This window comes from Parasteatoda tepidariorum, chromosome 9 (assembly GCF_982258835.1).
Source record: "Parasteatoda tepidariorum strain Cologne lab strain chromosome 9, Ptep-v5.0, whole genome shotgun sequence".
NCBI classification, from domain to species: Eukaryota; Metazoa; Arthropoda; class Arachnida; order Araneae; family Theridiidae; genus Parasteatoda; species Parasteatoda tepidariorum.
In genome coordinates, this window is record NC_141763.1 from 38,719,143 (window position 1) to 38,739,116 (window position 19,974).

A 19,974-nucleotide genomic window follows, 5' to 3' on the forward strand; every position below is an offset into this window, starting at 1 on the left:
CATATTTTCCAGCCTTATAATTTGAATCTTTCTCATTAAAAATTTCACTATTTTTAATTGGTGTTATTTTGTGTGATATTATTACATTTCTACTTACTTTAAATTGTAATTTCAGCATGAAAGTAGAAAGTATCCCAAGTTGTCTGAGTATAAAGAGAATTTCAAGGAAAAGGTAATACTAGTTCAATTTGATTTCATTTTTTCACTTGTTAATCATTTGTTATGTATGTAAAAAGTTTTAAAGTAGATTTAAAAAAATAAATAGATAAAATGGCTTACTTTGTTGTGAAACTTAATTTGCATTTAGTATTATTTAATTTTCCATTTAATAATTTTTTATTTATTATTATATATTATTTATTGGTTTATGCAATTATTATTAATTACGCAATACATTTATCGTATCATATGGCATGGAAGTTGATATTTCCTACCCTCAAAAGTGGAGTTACATTGAATGGAGTTTGACATCTGTTAATCGTGGCATTTAATAAAGTTGAACTTTCATTAATCATGTAAAATCAGGGAATTATAAGCAATAAAAAAGATATGAATTACTCAGTATCAATATCCTTTTTAAAAAAAACTATTTTTATTATGCTATATACAATTGATTTTGCATTTTCTCTCAAATTTTCCTTGCGTATAAAGTTTTCTTATAAACAATATTTCAAATCAGGTTTAGAATTAAATGAAGAATAAGAATGGTTAAGATAATTTATTCAAGAGTATTTAAAAAATTTTAACTCAATGAAGAATTATAAGAAATATGAAGAAAAGCTACAAATTTAAAAAATTCCACATCTTCACCTGTGTTGAATTCAATAACCTTAGTTGGATTTAATGACATTTGGATTTTTTAGCAGTTATCTTATACATCTGGCATCAAAAATTTAATATTTTGTTATCAAAATAGGGGATCAACTTATACACCCCATAAATATTAGCTCATTGCTCTTAACACTTTAATTTTCAATAGCACATTAGATTTTAAAATGTTAAAGAAAACTTAAAAGTTTAATATTTCTCACTATAGGATTAGTTTTATGTAATTAAAAATTTATGCCTTTAATACAATGCTAAAAACTTATTTTCTCCAAAATTTTAGTTTTGCCCTAATTGTAGCAAATTCATTGGGAGCCAGTTTGGAAAATAAAAAAAAATTACTTTTCTTACTAAAAAAAATACTTTTGCATTAAAAACTTACCAAAATCTATCACTTTTTACTATAATTGTTTGTGGAACGTCAGGAACATTTTCCTTTCATTAATAAAATTATACCTCTAGCTTGTATCATCAATTACAAATCACTAGAATGTGGTTAAACACAGTAATAAAAGAAAAACTATTATGTTAACCTCAGAGAATATCTCTCTCTCTTTAGAAGTTCTTAATTTAAGTAATAATACTATTAACATGAATTTTTGTTGCTCTTTTATAATTATTTATTTTATTTTTTAGTTTTCAGAGGTAAATGAAAAATTAGCTCCTCTCCTAGAGCTGTCTGAAAGAGTAGATCTTGATGAAAAATTGGTCTATTTCATAAAACTCAAATATCACATCCTTTTACAGTAAGTGTATAACAACTTTCTAATTTAAATTTATATTTCATGAATTTAGATCCCTAAATATAATTTAGTCTCAATTCCATCATTTGTTTTTTATTTTAATAATTTTTCACAAATTCAATGAAAGTGTTATGTATATTTTTAATCCTGTAAGTCTCTGGGCTTTAACCAGACTTGCTGGTAGCTATTCTGTATCAAAAAACCAATTTTTTTTTTTTTTTTTTTTACATTACTCAATAAGAAGCTCATGAGTGGCTGGGAAATTTCACTCAATAACTGGCTGCTTAGAAGGTTAAAGGAAACATTTATTAATAATTTTTGCATTTTTGTAGTATCTAAAAATTGAAAATATAAGTCAGGGTCTATTAATTATTAAAAAATTAGTTGTTTGTACACCGCTTATCTGAACTATGCACCAATGATTAATGGAGTAGTAATAAAATGTAAACAATAATTACAGCTATGTTTTATAAATTTTACCAGCTTCATATGATTATTTAAAAAAGTCCTTTATAAATTTAAACAGCATTGTTTGATTTTATAAAAATTCTCTTAAGAAAGATGAAATTTATTTAAATTTTTTCTTTATTTCTGACAAAAATAAAGTTAATAAGTTTAAATATTGTTAAAATATGAGTTAAAAATACTCATTAGTATCACACTGAAATCTGTTCCTAATTGCTTATTCTGTGTGATTAAATAATGCTATTTGTTTTACAGCTACTTATTGAATATTAATTTTTATTTCTACCTGAAATGTTCAGAAGATGTACCTGAAAATCATCCCATTTATAAAAAAATAGAACAGTTTAAAAATGTAAGTCAATTGTTTTGTTAAAATGTTTTGGTTATTTTTTAGTTAAGAACAAGTAATTAACAGTATTCTTTTCATCATCTTGTTTTAATATCTTTACTTTTGTTTTATTATCTTTTAGTGTTTCTAAGATCAATCAATGATTTAATATGTAATATGTAATATGTTGTATATTCATACTTTTTTCTCAATATTAATTGCATTTAAAAATAAAAACTTATTAAGTTTTTTCTTTTTTTTTTATTTCTTTTTCTGTTTTAGCTTGATGAACAGATGAACTCCCATAAAAGTTATTTGAAAGAAATAGAAAGCATTTCACTAATGTTGAAAGAAAATAAAGATATTTCTGTATTTAAAGAGAAAGCATCTAATCCCGATTCATTGCACAAAAGAAGGTATTAGAAAAATTTTAGATTTTTGTGTAATTTAAAGATATTGTTATTCGGTCTGTTTTTTTTCTTCTGCTATACAACCACCTCTGACTAGTTTATGTCAATTCTTCATTCTATAGTTAATTTTCCTTCTGATTTCATTAAAATTTATGTGCTTCTAAATTTCATATCTTTTCGAAAAAACTTGTTTTAACTAAAATATATACCTAATCAAAACAATGTTTCAAAGTTTTTAATTAAATTTTACAGCAAAGATAGAAATTCTGCTGGAAAGAGTAGTCTTGGAAAAAATAAGGTATTTTCTTTTGTTGTTTTTTATTTAATATTTTAGTGTATACATGAGTTGGTCTCTTCAACATAAATTTATAACGAATAAATGTATTGTGAATAAATATTGAATTCAATTAATAACACTGAACTGCAATTTGCTGACAACAATAAAAATTGTCAAAGTAATGAAAGTTTCTTAGTAAGTTTTTAGCAACCACACATCCACTAAGTAAGTTTTTAGCAACCACATATCCGCACAACATATTAAAATATTTTTTATGCAGTAATAAATTTAATTTTTTTCATTAGGAACATAAATAAGATAACATTTAATTTTTTGAGATAAAATTTAATTTTTGTAATTTGTAAACAAAGAAAAAAAACTTTTTGTTCTTTATGTATGGAATATTTTTCTATAAAAATAATTTAATTTGTATTCCTAATTTAATGCACATTTAGAATTTATCAATGTTTTTGCATTATTTTTACTGCTAACTATTCCACTACAAGTTTAATGTAAAAATTAAACAGTCCTTAATATTTCAAAAACAAGTTTCAAAGGGCATATTGTAAAATTGCGCATTGTATTTTTTAAAAATATGTTTAAAAATGAAATTAATATCTTACGAGAAAAAAGTTTATTTTTTAATTTTAATTAAAACTGAAGTTAATTTTAAAAAAATCTATTGTTAATTTATTTCGATTTTAGATTTCACTTATATATCTTTGTAAACTTTATTTTAAAATATTGTATAAATTCAATTATGTTAAAAATTATTTAGACCAGTTTTTCTTTTTATTATGGAGAATGATTAATTTTATATTTTTTGTTCTCTAGTCATTAATTTCCAAATTGTTTAGCACCGTTAAAGAAGCATCAGAGAAAAATTTGGTGCCTGGAACTGAAGAAATGTAAGTATATTTAGTTTGAGCATTTGGTAAAAAAATTTATGAAACAAAAAAGTTTATATTACATATTTTGAAATGCTCTTAAAAGGCTTTAATGTAGTCAAATGAAAAATGTAACTATTTTCTAAAATGTGCAAAATGTTTAAACCAAAAATAACCACAGAATAGGTGACTTACATTTCACATAAAAAAAAAAAACATTAATACAATTTTCAAAGAGGTAATGTACGATTAATAAATTTATGGTATTCTTTGAAGAAAAAAAAGGTTACACAGATTATAAATAATAAATTACTACCACTTGGGAAAATAATTCAGTGGGTCATGATGTCATTCAATGGGTGTGTCAAGGTGCTTTACTTTTATTATGTGATAACATCAAATAAAGTAAAGGTATTCTTTGAAAAAAGTTTCTCAGATTATGAATAATTAATTACTACCACTTAGGAAAATAATTAAATTATTCAATGGGTCATGATGTCATTCAAAGGGTGTTCAAGGTGCTTTACTTTTATTATGTGATAAAATCAAATAAAGTATAGGTTTAAATAATTTCTTTGAAATTTTTTCTGAGTCAAATGATTAAACTTTGATTGTTATATTGCAGTGTTTCCCAAGCTTATAACTTTTGTGTACCCTTTCTGAATTTCTGGTAATGCTGTGTAAAAAAAAAAAATGAATGTATTTTTTTAAAAATATGCTTATTTTTCTTTTTTGGTACAAAGTTTTGTAGATACTAACCAACAATCCATGTTCTATGTTAGGGATAAAAATTATATATTATAAAAATAATCAAAATAAGTAGAATTTATAACAAACTTTTACTATACAAAAATGGCCCAAAAGTTTAAAATCACAACTGGCTGTTGACATCCCTAATTATTAACTGTTAACTCAGCAAAAAATAGCCAATAGATAAATACGTAATCGTAAATTTTCATGACTAGCTTTGTTTTTAAATAAAAAGTTTTGAAATTTTCGTTAGTATTTACTTTGTTTGTCTATTTTGTTTTAATTGGAAAATAAATATTTGACAGGGAAGGAGATTTTGATGCAGAGAATCCTACAAAAGAAACAGGCGACGAGAAAAGAATGATTACATATCAGGTATATTCTGATGAATAAAATGTGTTGTGACTTTTGAAAAATTAATATTGCTACTTTAGAATTAGTATCATAAAGCTAACATAATTCAATATGAAAAATTACTGCCAAAATTGTAACTAATTACTGTTAAAATAACTATTATAATATTTCTAAATCATTAACCTTTTTTAAAGAAAATCATAATAATTTATTATAAAGTGATTATAATTATTAACCTTTTTTAAAGAAAATCATAATCATATCATTGAAGAATTTGAATTGTGTATTTTTATGTACTGTTTGAAAAAATATCATGTAAGGAAGCAGAATATTTCTAAAGCAAAAATATTGATCAAACAATATTTGTATTATAAAGTTTGCTGTCTTAAAATAAATTAAATCTGTTTAAGATCTGATAAAATGAGGAATTCACAATTTTATGTCAGTAAGTAATGCTAGATTTGTGATTATTAATATTGCAATGATGACAATAAATTAACTGCACATGTAATTAAAAAATATATCAAGTCCACCAAAAATAATTATTTACATACGCAATCTTATATTAACATAGTATGCCAACATATCATTTAAGTATTTAATAGAAATATTTATTTTAACATCTTAGCACATACAAGAAAAAAACTAAAATATGTTACTGTAAATAATTAGAAATAAATGAAATAATGAGAGGGAAAGAGATCTCTTCCCCTCTCATTAATTTGTATTTGTAAATATGACTAGCAACTATTTGACAATGGACTTCTAAACATAGTTTATTATTATTAAATTGAAGTGATTTAATATAATTTAATTATTATAATTTTCATAATTTTCTAATTCTTAGTAGCTGCTTGTTATGTTAAAAAAATATCCATTAAAATTTTTCTTCTTGCCTAATTTATAAAAAAAACAACAAAAATTTTTATTTATTTATTTTTTAAAAAAAAAATGATGATAGGCATAACAAAATTCTTACAATTTAATGTGTAATTATTCTCTTTATACCACAATATCTAAGCAATTGTTTACACTGTTTTTTAAGTGCAGAATTAGGAATTTAGAATCATTTGTCTTTTGAGTCCATTATTGCTTACATCTCATTTGTTATTTTTAAATAAATTATCCTATTATGCATACATTGTTTAAATTATTAAAAACTTTTCTAGATTGCTAAAAACAAAGGTTTAATTGCTAAAAGGAAAAAAGAGCAGAGAAATCCTAGAGTTCACAATCGAATGAAGTATCGTAAAGCCAAGATAAGGAGGAAGGGACAGGTGATTTTTATTATTTTTTTATAATTTTTTATTAATAAATTTAAAAAAGGATTTAATTGTATTATACCAATTTCATTTTTTGTTACATATATTTTCAATTGAATCAATTTGAAAAATTATTATAATCTCAAATACTTATATTGTAAATTCAGGTTGCTAGATCTTAACAAGCTTGTTAATCTTTTTCTTATACACAGATCGTTAATTTTTAAGAAATTTTGCTAAATTACTAAATTATTAGAATGCCTAGTAAAATAAAAAAGCAGTATGTTTCAAAAAATATCTCTGTGTAGTTCTCAAAAATATTTTTAATGATGAAATCAAATTAAAGCAGAAGTTTTTAACAATTTCATTCTGTCAATGATAAATAATTTTCTAAATTATATACAATATTAGATCACATTCAATTTTTTTATTAGCCAAATATTTAAACAGTTGGTGACTTTTATCAGAAAATTTTAGTAACTAATAGTCAATTTATATTTCATGATAGACGATTGCAAGGCAGGGAACACAAAAATTTATTTATGTTGGTAGGATTTGGCTTTAAGTGTAACTTAAAATTTTGACTTATTTTCTAATAAAATATTTTAATGATGTTTGACTGGTCAATTTATTCGCCCCTTAAAAAAGTTTTATGCTGCTTAGCGTTTTTAAAAAGTGCTTATTTTTTATTTACGTTTTTAAAAACCCTTAAAGGGTTTTTTATTCAGGGTTTGTTAAAAGTGCTTAATTTTTTATCTTTTAAAAAGATAGTTTTTGTCTTTGCTGTGTCGATTGTCTTTCTAAATTACAAAAAATGCATGGTTTTCACAATTTTCTCAGCAATTTTTATCAGAAACAAATTATTTTATCAGGATTATGCAAAGTTTTTGAATTTTATTGATTTTATGTTTATAAATTAAGAACTTTAAACAATAGAAAAAAATAATTTTTATTCCTGCAAAGATCCTAATTATGATTATTATTATTTTTTGGAAAGTGATTAGAAATATTTTTTGAGTGCTAAAAAAGTACTTAAAAGATGATTATTTTTTTGTTAAAAAATCTGGCTACGCACCCTGTAAAGATTTCAGTCTTCCTGATGTGCCAGTGGGATAATGGGAAAGTACAAGTATCTTGAAGAGTGTATATATATTGAAAATTTTAGCGATTTTTAAAATTTGCCTATTTTATAATTCATTTTTATTACAGCTTGTAATTTCATGCCTATCCCTTCATAAATTTCAATAACCTTGTAAATCACTCTTTCGAGAATTATTACAACAGATTGCTTCACAGTTTTTGAAATCCCTTTATTTTATATATGTTATCATAAAGTACGAACAGCTCATTTGAATAATTTAATTTTGCTGTAATTTATCTATTAGTGGTAGACTCTTGCATCTGTCACTTTCATCTAGAATCTGTGATAGATACTTGCTACTATTCGTAATTGAATATATAATTGCTTTAACTTTTGCTGAAATTGATTAATGGTAAGAACTCTTAAAATAATTACATACCTTTATTATCTTTTTATACCATTATTTCATTGTAGGTACGTGGTGTTGTTAAAGAAATGAAACGCTATGCAGGGGAACCAACTGGAATCTCAGCCCATGTCGTAAGAAGTACAAAAATTAAATAAGTCCATTGTAAATATCAGTTGTATTGTATATTAATCACAGCTTTATATTTTGTTAAATAAAGCTTATGAAATTTAAGTTTTTTTTATCATTTCATTTTTTGTATTTATTTTTGCTCTCGGTTTACCTTTATAAATCTGAAGTTAATCCTTCCTACTACTTAAAAATTATTTTACATAAAATTTTCATTTTATAAAACAAATATTACAATTATTCCAAATCAAACAATGTCATTTACATAGCTGCCAACTGTCCAGAATTTTTCGGATTTGTTCCTAATTTTTAAATCAAATCTGAAAATCAGATATTTTTATAAAAAAATCCGAATTTTCGTAAAATTGCAGTATTTTTGCTTTTAAACCAATCTCTTGTTCTGATCGCCACAATCGTGCTTCCTGCGATTATTGTGCTGAAGTAATTTTTAGTAGCTTTTTATTAAAAAATACTATTCCAATAGCTGTTGCTGATATTTCACTAAATTGCTTAAACAACTATTATTATTTTTTAAAAAATGTATTGTAGTATTTAAACATTAGCATCAGAAATATTTGTTTATGATGTAGTTTAATATTTACCTGTGTTTTATTATTTGGAGAATAATAATTATATATTAATAGGTAATGGTTGTTTTTCTTTTTTTAAAACTATTTTACTGGTATTCCTAATTATAAAATATTAATATTATAAATTTCCCACTAAAGATAGTGTTTATAATTTTTTTTTACAAATTTACATAAGGTATTTAAACATATGTCTATTAATGTTATTATTTTATAGTTAAATTTTTGTCTTACTCTCGTAATTGGTGTGTATAGTTTTGTCGCATATAGTGTCCCTAATTTTTGATTTCTAAGGTTGGCAGCTATGCATTTATGTTGTATATAAATCACTACTTTATATTTTGTTTAATAAAGCTTATTTAACCCAAAATTTAAGTTTTTTTTTTTATCATTTCATTTTCTGTATTTATTTTTGCTCTAGGTTTACCTTTATAAATCTGAAGTTAATCCTTCTTACTAATTAAAAATTATTTTGCATAAAATTTTCATTTTATAAAAAAAATATTAAAATTATTCCAAATCAAACAATGTCATTTATATTCTATATTAATCACAGCTTTATATTTTGTTTAATAAAGTTAATATTAAACCTAATATTTAAGTTTTTTGGGATCTCAGTTGATTATTATAAATCTTAAGTTTATCCTTCCTGCTTCTAACTATTTTACATAACATTTTCATTTAATAAAACAAATATTAAATCTATTCTAATTTAAATAACTATGATTTTTTTCAAAGAAAATCATTAATTTAAATCAAAAATAAACTATTATTTATAATGTACAGTTATGTTTTTAAAGTGTATAATGAAACTAAAATTTTTAATAATGTACCAAATAAGGAAATATAAACCAGTCTTTATTATTGACACTCAAAACAGCCTCTAGATCAGGGGTTGCCAAACTTTTTTGATCATCGACCCCTACATAATTTTTCGAAATCTCCATCGACCCCCATAAAAGTAATTTTCTGTTAATTAAAATAAAACTCTATTAGATACTGTGTTTGTACATTTATTTTATGATTTTGAACATTTATTTAAGTAATAGTACATAGTGTAACAATAGTTTTATGAAAAATATATTAATGTTGAAATATAAATACCTTACTATTTATGAAATAAGTAATTATAAGTAAGTAGAAATAATAAGTGAAAAAACTACGGATTTATTGCTTCTTAATCAATGACATGGGTGTGACAATGGGGGGACAATGACAATCTTAAATCCCCTCGAAACTCCACATTTAATTTATTTCTGTTCTTAGTTAAGACTGAATTTACGTGACTGAAACCGACTTCAACCATATAGGAACTTGGAAATGCTATCATAAATGGCTGAGCAATTTCGTAAAGTCTTACATATTTTTGCATTATAATTATATTTGTCCAAAATTTGCTTATTGTTAAATTTTTAAAATGCGTCTTTGCTTCAAATCCCCATAATAATTCAGCAAGCTCATCTTGCAGGTTGATATCCACGTTTTCAATTTGAGCAGAAAATGGCACAATAATCCAATCAGGGATGTCAATGTTTTCCAAATTAACAAAACACAGTTTGAAATCGTCGCTCAATTTTTCAAGATTACCTGTATATATTTCCAAGTGTTCTTCTTTTATTTCTAATTGTCACATATCTGAAAAATACTGATAATCCTTCGACCAATAGACCCTTCCGGTTCGGATCGACCCTCATTCGACTCCCTGGCTCAGATCGACCCCCGCTTATGTTAAATAGACCTCTGGAGGTCTATATAGACCACTTTGGCGACCTCTGCTCTAGATACTCTTAATTTTAATGTCATTTTCTTTTGATGCCATTTAACTTATTAAGGGCCAACGTTTCCATGAACTTTCTTTGGAAAGATAAAGACTGATAACTCTATTTTGTTCTTGAAATTGATCTTGGAAAAACAAGACATTCGTATTCACCGAAATATATTATTATAGTAAAAATACATACAGGATTATCCAAAAGCTGATTTACTGGATTGCTCAATTATCCGGATCTTTGAAGAACAAATATTTTTCCCACCTTGTCCAAAATTTTCGTTTTTTCTGAAAATGCTTTATTTTCTAAATATCTCAAATGTGTCAGAAATCGCTTTTATCTGTGTGACCTCAAAAAGATCAGTTTCAATATGGGTAGTAAGTAGTTTTAAATAATAAAACAGGTTTCTAATAAAAATTTAGAAAAAAAATAAAACCATTAAACATGCCATTTTTTTATATATATATATAACCGTCGTTGAACAGCCGACCCTATTTTGGGTTGATGACTACTAATGTTCATCCCCGTAGCCTTGTAATTTTGAACCAATCCAGAAGACAAGGAAACTCCTGGATCAGTACCCCCAGAGGTATTTGTTATGGGAACATGGAGGACTGTGTGGCTCGACAGATTTAACACACACCAGTCGACATTTACTATACAGGGAGTCTTCAGCCGGCGAGATATCGAACCCACAAGTGAATGTTTTTGTGGGCACCATATAGATGGATCAACAACACAAGGACATGTAAAACAGATAGAGATTTGAACCCAGGACCTTCTTGGAATGAGACAGACTCTTTACCATACAGACAGATTGGTTATTAATCAATACTTAATTTAATATTAATACATCTCTGTTCTAAAAGAATAATTCAATTCGCTATTTAAAATTCATTTTTTTAAAATTATTATTTTCAGAAAATTAAATTAGCAAACATTTTATTATAAATAAATCACTTTAAACAAATTCAACTAATTTTTAATGTGCTTAATTAGTTGTGAGGAGATAATTTCAAAAACATATTTAGTGTATTAGGCTTGCTGATATTTAAAATAAAGAATACTGAGTGAATTCTAGAAACAATATCAAATTTGCTGTCTTAATTTTAAACTTTGTATGGTGAAATCAAATCAATAAGGGCATCAAGAAAAAGTTTTTTGTTTTGATTTTATAAGCTAACTTATTAATGATGGGCTTGGGTCAATAGAATAATAAATCACATTTTCAATTGTCCTGGAGAGCGTTCTTGCTGAAACATACAATTTTTATGTGTGCAGTAGGAAGTTTCTGTGTACTATATCATCCAATGGAAAAAAACGGGGGGGGGGAAATCAAAAATAAGTACCTATCTGAAAACAATACTAAGGAGCAGTTAGTAAAATTTTCCCATTTGAAAAAAGTGTGGCTCATTCTTTAATTATTGAAGTCCTTCAATTATATCCTTTTTTTTTGCTGACCAGTATAAACCCAGCAACATACAGATCATTATAAAGCACACCATTGTGCTCGTGTGGATAAATGCATAGTTATAAAATGTCCCATTTATTAGAAAAATAATTTATTTATTCTCAATAGAGCATGTACATTCAATATATATATATACGTATTTCTATAATTTACATTTTTGTATAATTGTCACACACACTGTAAATGAAATGACAACACAAATAATCAACTCTTATGATAATTTTAAAATAATTTAGATATGTAAATGGTTATGTCAAGTGTGTTGCTATTGTGACATCAAATTATTTTTATCTCAACATACTTTTTAACACAAATTTACGTACTATACAAATCAAAGCAAAATCTCAATTTATACACCTATATTCAAAATCTCTCGACAGAAATATTTTTTTATTCACGTACAGCTTTTTTATTCAGTCTTTTTCATCATCACTATCTTCATCATCAAGAACCATATATGTTCTCTCTTCATGTAAACTTTTTGCATAGTTTATCTGCATAGCCACCTAAAAGAGATGAAAAAGAATAAATGAATAAAATATAGCGCTTAAAAATAGACGCCCACTCTCAAGACTTGCCAGGCACAATATTTCTTCATTCGGGTCTAGCAAATCTTGAAACATATCGACTTTTAGCCCCATCTTCATATTTTTGAAGCCAATAATGTTTTTTAATCAAGTAATATCTTTCCACTTTAATTTCTTAGGATTATTTATTTATTATAGATATATATTTGCAAGTTAATTTAGGTAAGGTCACAGCTCATTATAAGCAACTTGGTATTCAGTCCAACTCGCTTAAAATGAACCCAGATTTAAGGAAGAAAACGAAAGTACTTGGTTGATACAATGTTAAGTGTATAGCAAGCTAAGGTCGCTTTAAATGAATTCTGGTTTTAGTGAGCTATAACCAAGAAGTCATCAGAAGTTTTAAATAAATTCCTAATTTTGATGCTGATAGAAGGTTAAAAAAAAAAGGAATATTCTTAAATGCCAATGTAAATGTATTTAAATCAAATCAAAAATTTGAAAATGCACAGAGAAGAATTTGTTGACAGTACTTCCAAGAAGACTCCTTAGGATATTGTAGCTAAAGTTCAAAAAGCACATGAGCTGCAATTCAAGCATACAAAAATAAGCAATAAAGATAACAACAAATGGGAATAATTTCAAACTCATCAATAGTTTTTGAGTGTGCAGAAAAGTGAAAAAAATTTTTGTGGAAAGTAAGGGTGCAAATAATGTTTTTCAAGTCAGGAGTCTAAGTTCTGGATAAGTAGCCGGGTTTGTTTAAGCAAATTAGACTGTTTATCAAGCTGCTTATGATGACCTGACCTTAATTAACTTGAATGTAATATTCTATGCATATATATCTATATATTTGCAGAAATTATACTCAGTGGCTGCCTAAATAGTGTTATTGTTGAGTTACTGCATAATAAAGAGTAATAAGACTGTTCAAAGCAACTAATCAACTTCTTTTGTACTGAACATAAGTAAATACAAGATTTATAATTTAGTGAGTATGAAAGAACATTCAGGTTTTTTTCATGAATCAATTTTTATGAGTACTTGGTTATGACAAGTAAATATTGCAGTCCTTTGACTGCTCGTTAGCGAGTGTGCCTGTATGCAAGGGCGCCGGCAAGGGGGTGCACTTGCACCCCCCTGGCTTTTTTTTTAAACAATTAAAGATATACAGAAAAACAATTCTGCTATAAAAAAATTTATTAAACATATTCATTGAAAAACAAATAATTAAGTTATTATTGATACATAACAATTAAAAAATTGCTTATTCAAACAAGAACTGTAATCGTCGTGTTTGCTGTCCAGATCTGTTAATAACTTTTTTTCAATGAATTCTGAGTCATCTTTGATTCTTTTCTTATGCACACTGAGCATGCACTAACTTGGCAGATATCTAAGCTATATTTTTAAATTTCATTCAATAAAATATAAGTATTTTCTATTAGTTATTTAGTTTAACAAAGGTGTATTACACAAACTGACTTCTCAAAACTGTAAAATTTCATCAACACAATAAATACCAATGTTAAGCGTGCACAAACACGTTACTATACGAAACTACTGTTTGTAGTTATTTGTCTTTCAAAGTCAGTAGCGCCATCAATACAGTTTCTTGTGGCAAAATTTGCGAGTACAAGAAATTCGTACTTTTTTAAATTAACAGATCAAAGTATATGTAATAACAAAACAGAATGTAACAACAGAATATTTAAAAAAAAATTTTTTTTTTGGGGGGGGGGGTAGTTTGTTAGAGGGTTCCCCCCCCCTTTTATATTATTTTGACGGCGCCCTTGCCTGTATGTGTACACACACATATATTATTTAGAGCGATACGTATATACAAGTAAGAAACAGATTTCACTTAGAACTAGGACTGGACTATAAATCGATGTATCGAGACATATCGATTTAACGCATATATCGGCAAGACGATACAGCGACTTTCATTCAAGGCGATGCATCAGAAATCTGATTTAAGCCGTCGAGTAAAGACAACGAGCGCAAAACGATATAGCGATATAAGACACGCAATGATATGAGAACGATATAGCGATATAAGACACGCAATGATATGAGAACGATATAGCGATATAAGACTCTTCCCTTACGTTCCGATGTCGACTCGCGCTGTGGAAGACGATGTTCGTTTCGTTATGTTGAAATGGCCTTGATTGGTGAGCTGTAGAATCAGAGTTTTGAGAACACATATCGTTATATCGTATGTTCCTTTTCGCACCTCTTAGCTTTTTTTATCTTTGTCGCGACTTTTCTTGTAGATTATTTTCAGTGGGACTAACTTCGTGATCGCCGATGTTACCTTGTTCTGAAGGCAACCTATTATTGAAAAGAATATATAAAGAAGAGTTTCTTCATTAATTAGATCATTTTTTTTTAAAAAAAACTTCATATTTTTAAATGTGAAAATTATCGGCAATCTAATTTAGGCGCGCCCATAAAGAATTGAATTTGTTAGGTTATTTTTTAATGAGTTTTTATTACTGATTTTAAATTTATAAATCTTGCTGTTTTTATTTTTAGAAATAAAGTTAAAACAAAATTTATTTCTGTCATTTGGATTTGGAAATAAGTCAATCAAGTCAATGTTTATACAAAAAAATTTGAAAGGTTTGCGTATTTTATTCATTTTTTTAAATCATTTAGCACTTTGTTTTATTAGAGAGTATAATAATTTTTTTTTTAAATATTCTTTTCATATTATTTGTTAATTAGCTAAATATATTATCAAATATCAAAATTTTTTTATTTTTAAGAAATTAAGTCTTAATTTGTTTTTCGTTCATAATTCGGTCATTATTTAATTTAATTTAATTATTTATCTGAAATGATAAGGTCCCGCAGTGGACTGATCGTTAAGACACGGTTCCCTGCAGATCACTGAAGTCAAGCATCACTGGCTGCGGTCAGTGTGCAGGTGAGTGACCACTTGGATCAGTCTGCGTAGGGATCGAGGGTGTGCGGTATTGGTTCTCGTTAAACTGTTCTACCGTAAAGTGCTCGACTTCGCGTGCAGGTCGTCGAGACGCCTGCTTCGCGTGCATCCCATCTGCAGAATATCAAAATTGTGATGGCATGTCTTCGGATCATCCTCAGGGATGTTTCCCAGACCGTCGCCAATAGCCCATTGTGCAGCTCTAGTGTGACGTAAATGAACTACAATAACTGAAATGATAATAATAAAAAATAGTGTTTTAAAAGCGTTTTTTTTCTAAAATTTATTTAACACTTTGTTTTAAACATACAAATAATTTTTAACGTTTCATTTAGAAATTGAACATTACGATCGAACTTAATAATTATGTAATTATTTATGCAAAATAGTACAAAAAAATATTAATTTGTAAAAAACGCTTTAAAAAGAGTTTTTAACACTTTGTTTTACGCGTATTATGAATTTCTAAACAAACATTTCAATAAATATTTTAAGTAAGATTTGTACATTGTAGTCAATTTATTTAATATCTTTCTTAAGCAAAACATATATATCTTCAAATTTATAAATTGATTTAAATCAATCTGAGTATGAAGTTTTGATAGAAATCTGACTTTCTGTGCCTTACAAGTAAATGAAATTCAAAAATACTATATCGCGATGCAAAACTGACGATGCATCACGATATATAATTTCTAATATCGCCCAGTCCTACTTAGAACATTTTAAATTATTGCTTGAAAAAAAAATGCAAGTTATTTCTAAAAAAAGCCTCCAGGTTTTCGCAAACCACGATGTTTAACCACATAATTTTTTTTTAAGTCTAAGTAGCTTTTTCTACAGAATTTGAAAAATTTCTAATCTCTTCAAATATTACACAGCGTACAGAAGTATCAAAGAAGAACATAATACAAAAATTACAGTAACAAATTTTTACTACACAATAAAGGCTACCAGAAAAATAAGGCTCATAATTTCTAGATGTTGATTTATTTAATTTTATAACTAGTGTTAAACAGCCGACCCAATTCTGGGTTAAGAACTATCAGTCTTCCAGGTGATAAAATAACTCCTGGAACAAACTAGCCTTCATTGAGGACTTTTTTGGTGGAATTGACCCGCATTTGTGTTACATGGTGAGAAAACTTCCCCAGTTTAGTCCATTCTAACCCATGAAAGTCGAACACATAGGATATTTTACGTTAGCAGTGTAATCGGGGAACCGAATTTGTATCAACCAGCCACTGCTAGGATTCGAACCTGGGCCACCTGATTGGAAGGTTAAAGCTTTATACCCTGAGCCAGCACGGCTCATTTTCTAGATATTGTCAAAAACTCTTATCTTGATTACTGCATAAGTTAACCATTTATCAACTGGAAAATAAATTTAAAACTGTATTGCAAAAATGGCATACCTTTTGTGCTACATCATCTGAATCACATCTGACTTGAGGTTTTTTACAAAGAGGCTCAAGTGATGCACTTCTAGAGAGTCTTTGGTTCGTAGTTTCATTAGGAACAGTGACAGAGCCAGCTGCATTATCAGCTTTCATGATCAATTGTAAGTAATGCCTAACTTCACCAATCACTCCAGCTTCTGAACAAACGTAACTGCATTTATATAAGTCTGTAAAAGGTACAGTTAACACTATATTGCTAGAGGAAGGCGATGTACTGCTGAAGAAATATATTTGTTCATTAGAAATAAGTGCATGTAAATCTTCAGAACCTGACCGGATTTGTTCTTTGCCAATAAATCTGAAATGAAACAAATAATGTTTAACAACAATATTTTGGTTTCGGCAAAAAGTTAAATACAAAAGTTATATAAGTATTTAAGCCAGCTTTAAAATTATAAACCTTTTTTTTTTTCAAAAAGAGATTAATCTTTATAAGTTTTTTAAACAATAAGAATACTGAGAATGTTTAAATTATGAAATGAACTTTGAATTTTATTTATTTATTTTAGTGATGTACAGGGAGTCCTAAAATTTTGCCAGGTTTGGTGACTCAGTGAAAACTGAATATTCTACTCAGTTGGTTCCTGGTACCCGGCAAAAAGTTTATTTGTTACCCGGTAAAATTTGGATTTATTAATCACCTGGGTATTATAAAATTTATGCAAAACAATATAAAAATCATATAATTTTCTATTAAACAAATATTTTACTAGATATGGTTCTAATAAAATTTATTGCCTATATAAATAAAAACATATGTTTTTATGTTCAGAATTTTTTTTTTAAAACTAAACACAAAAAAAAAGTTTTAATTTGGGGTGACTGTGCAGAATAGAATGACTAATTTAAAACTTTTCTATAAAGTGAAGACTTCTGTTAATAGTTGACTTAATAAACAATTTTTTATTTGATTTAGTTAAATTTTCAATAGCATTCATTAATATAGCTTCTGTTAAACATAGGATATTTTAATAAAATGTCAATATATTGAATGAAAAATATTTTAACTTACAGAGTTTAATTTTTGATCATCTAATAAAAGTAATTTATCTAAAATGGAAATCTATACCTTAGTACAATCTTTAACTTTTCCATACTCGTTAAGAAATTTTCACTTATTAATACTGAACAGAAAATTCATAAAGTGGCCTCAATGTTACGATTCTTTTTCTGCATCCTAGTAAATTTGAACTCCCAAAAGATCAAGCAACAAACAAGGGTAAATTTATAGAGCTAATAAGTAAGAAACACAATATACAGTAAAAATTTATTTTTAAAGTTACTGATGTCTAAAAAAAATTTTTAGTGAGTTTTTTTTTTTTTTTTTTTTTGAGTTACTTAAAAATTGATAAGCTTTTTAAAAAATAAATAAAAACAACCCTGACCAATTTATTAATCTAGTTTTGTTAAAACAATTTTCTCGGTTTTAACATGTGCTTTTATTTACTAGCAAATTAATCTTCAAAGGTGTTTAAATTATGGTAACAGCATTCGAATAATCAATATGTAAGAAAATTTCTATGTTTGAAGCTGTTGTCTATTATATTTCAAAAAATTGGAAAGCCTACACACCCAAATAATAAAAACATCGCATTTATGTCTTATATTTCAAATAACTTTTGTTTTTTCACAATCATGTCTGGTGCCTATTTTAGACTGCTCTTAACATGCTCACATTTTATTCCTCAGCAGAGGCAATGGCTCCCCAGTTTTAGTAACTCAACGTTCTTCACGCAAAATTGAAAATTTTATGTTAGAACAGTTTGATGAGGACCAATACTGCACATTATTGGTCCCCTGACAAGTTTAAATCAAAGTGCTTACCCAGCCACTCACTGACTATGCCAATAATGCTTTACTTCGGTGATCTGCTGAAAACAGTGTCTTATGATTAGTCCACTGTGGGACAAAATAAATGCTTAAAAAAACTTCGTTGCATGAATAATATAACTAAAATTTTAAATTGATAATTCATTTTGTCTTAATTTAAAGAAATAATAATTTATTCTTTTAGAAAATATGACAAAATGGGAACTTCAATGTTATTTTAACATTGAATTTTAACTTATATTACCTGAAATTCTATTTTAATTAAAAACTAATTTTTGCTTATTTGTATAACTGATGGTAAGACTATTTTTAAAATTTTATATCAATTTCACTTTTAATCTGAACAACATTATATTTCAAATTAAATTCACTAAGAATCTATATGAAATTTAATAGAAACTTCCTTAAATTTTATTTGAACTAAGTTCTAGGATAAACCTGTGTTACATTATAACCAACTAACAAATACTCTTTAAAAAAGAATATGCTTACAGTTCATTGTAATCTCTGTTATTCAGGTTGTATAGAAAGTCTTGACCCAAGGCTTGTTGAAAGGAATACTTTGGCAATAAGCTACCAGATCCAACACATACACGAGGAGGTCTTGTTCTTGATACTGTGGTGTGACCACTTCCTTTGCTAGTATCTCTAACAGCACTTGCAGCACCAGATGCAAAATCAAGGAAACCAACTGCCGGTTTAGCTACAGTACCAACAATACCTTTTCCTAAACCGGAAAAGAATCCCTGTAAAACGAAAACTGAATTTAAGTATACTTTCAAAAAAGTACAATGGTAATTTAATTACAGTAGAACACAGATTATTTGACATTCACATGATCAAGGGTGTGTCAGAAAATCAAAATCATTAGAGATACATACTTTCTTAGTTGAATTTGTTATCAATAGGATGCAATGATGAATGTCCCAATAATGAATATTTTGAAAAAATTAAAACTAGCTGATTATGACACCAAAAAAATAAACCTATTTGTATCTAAAAACAAAATACAGTGCAACTATACTTACAATTTAAAAATTACAATTTAAAAATTACAATTAAAATGTATTATAACATTGGACAATTATTTTTTGTGTTAATTTTCAAAGCATTATTTTACATTAAAAAAGTATTTGACTTTAGAAATTACCAAAGAAAAAGAAATTATTTTCATCCTTATGCTTTGTTTGTCTCTTTTATTTGCAGTAACTATTTTAGATTTTTACTTTTACAGAATTGTTCAGGAATTTAGTTAATTCAAAACAAATATTTACATAATCATAATTTTTAAACTTTGAAATTTTCTAACAGTAACTTTTGTTTCAAAGAGTAAAATAAACAATAATAACTTTAAAATTCAGAGAAATAAACTTAATAAATTTGCACACACAAAAGCAACAAAACAAATAAAAACTGTTTTAAGATTTGTACAAAAATGTAAACAGTATTGGTATAACCAC

The 19,974-nt window shown here is 26.6% G+C and overlaps 2 protein-coding genes across 2 annotated transcripts in view; one reads left to right on the forward strand and one right to left on the reverse strand.

The window, feature by feature from the left end:
* Sas10 (UTP3 small subunit processome component Sas10) overlaps positions 1-8,022 on the forward strand; it is an 18,577-nt gene extending 10,555 nt beyond the window's left edge. Inside the window, exons 9-17 of the mRNA XM_043046389.3 lie at positions 116-172; positions 1,462-1,571; positions 2,289-2,385; positions 2,644-2,777; positions 3,024-3,069; positions 3,883-3,956; positions 4,991-5,060; positions 6,209-6,316; positions 7,857-8,022. Coding sequence (XP_042902323.2) covers positions 116-172; positions 1,462-1,571; positions 2,289-2,385; positions 2,644-2,777; positions 3,024-3,069; positions 3,883-3,956; positions 4,991-5,060; positions 6,209-6,316; positions 7,857-7,946 — 786 coding nt within the window. The 3' untranslated portion in view covers positions 7,947-8,022. The remainder of the gene's footprint in view (positions 1-115; positions 173-1,461; positions 1,572-2,288; positions 2,386-2,643; positions 2,778-3,023; positions 3,070-3,882; positions 3,957-4,990; positions 5,061-6,208; positions 6,317-7,856) is intronic.
* Positions 8,023-11,818: 3,796 nt separating this feature from the next.
* Positions 11,819-19,974, reverse strand: part of Vps13D (vacuolar protein sorting 13D) — a 64,768-nt gene continuing 56,612 nt past the window's right edge. Inside the window, exons 30-32 of the mRNA XM_087151620.1 lie at positions 19,007-19,260; positions 16,640-16,982; positions 11,819-12,250 (exon numbers count right to left, since the gene is read on the reverse strand). Of these exons, the coding sequence (XP_087007746.1) occupies positions 12,158-12,250; positions 16,640-16,982; positions 19,007-19,260 (690 nt within the window). The 3' untranslated portion in view covers positions 11,819-12,157. The remainder of the gene's footprint in view (positions 12,251-16,639; positions 16,983-19,006; positions 19,261-19,974) is intronic.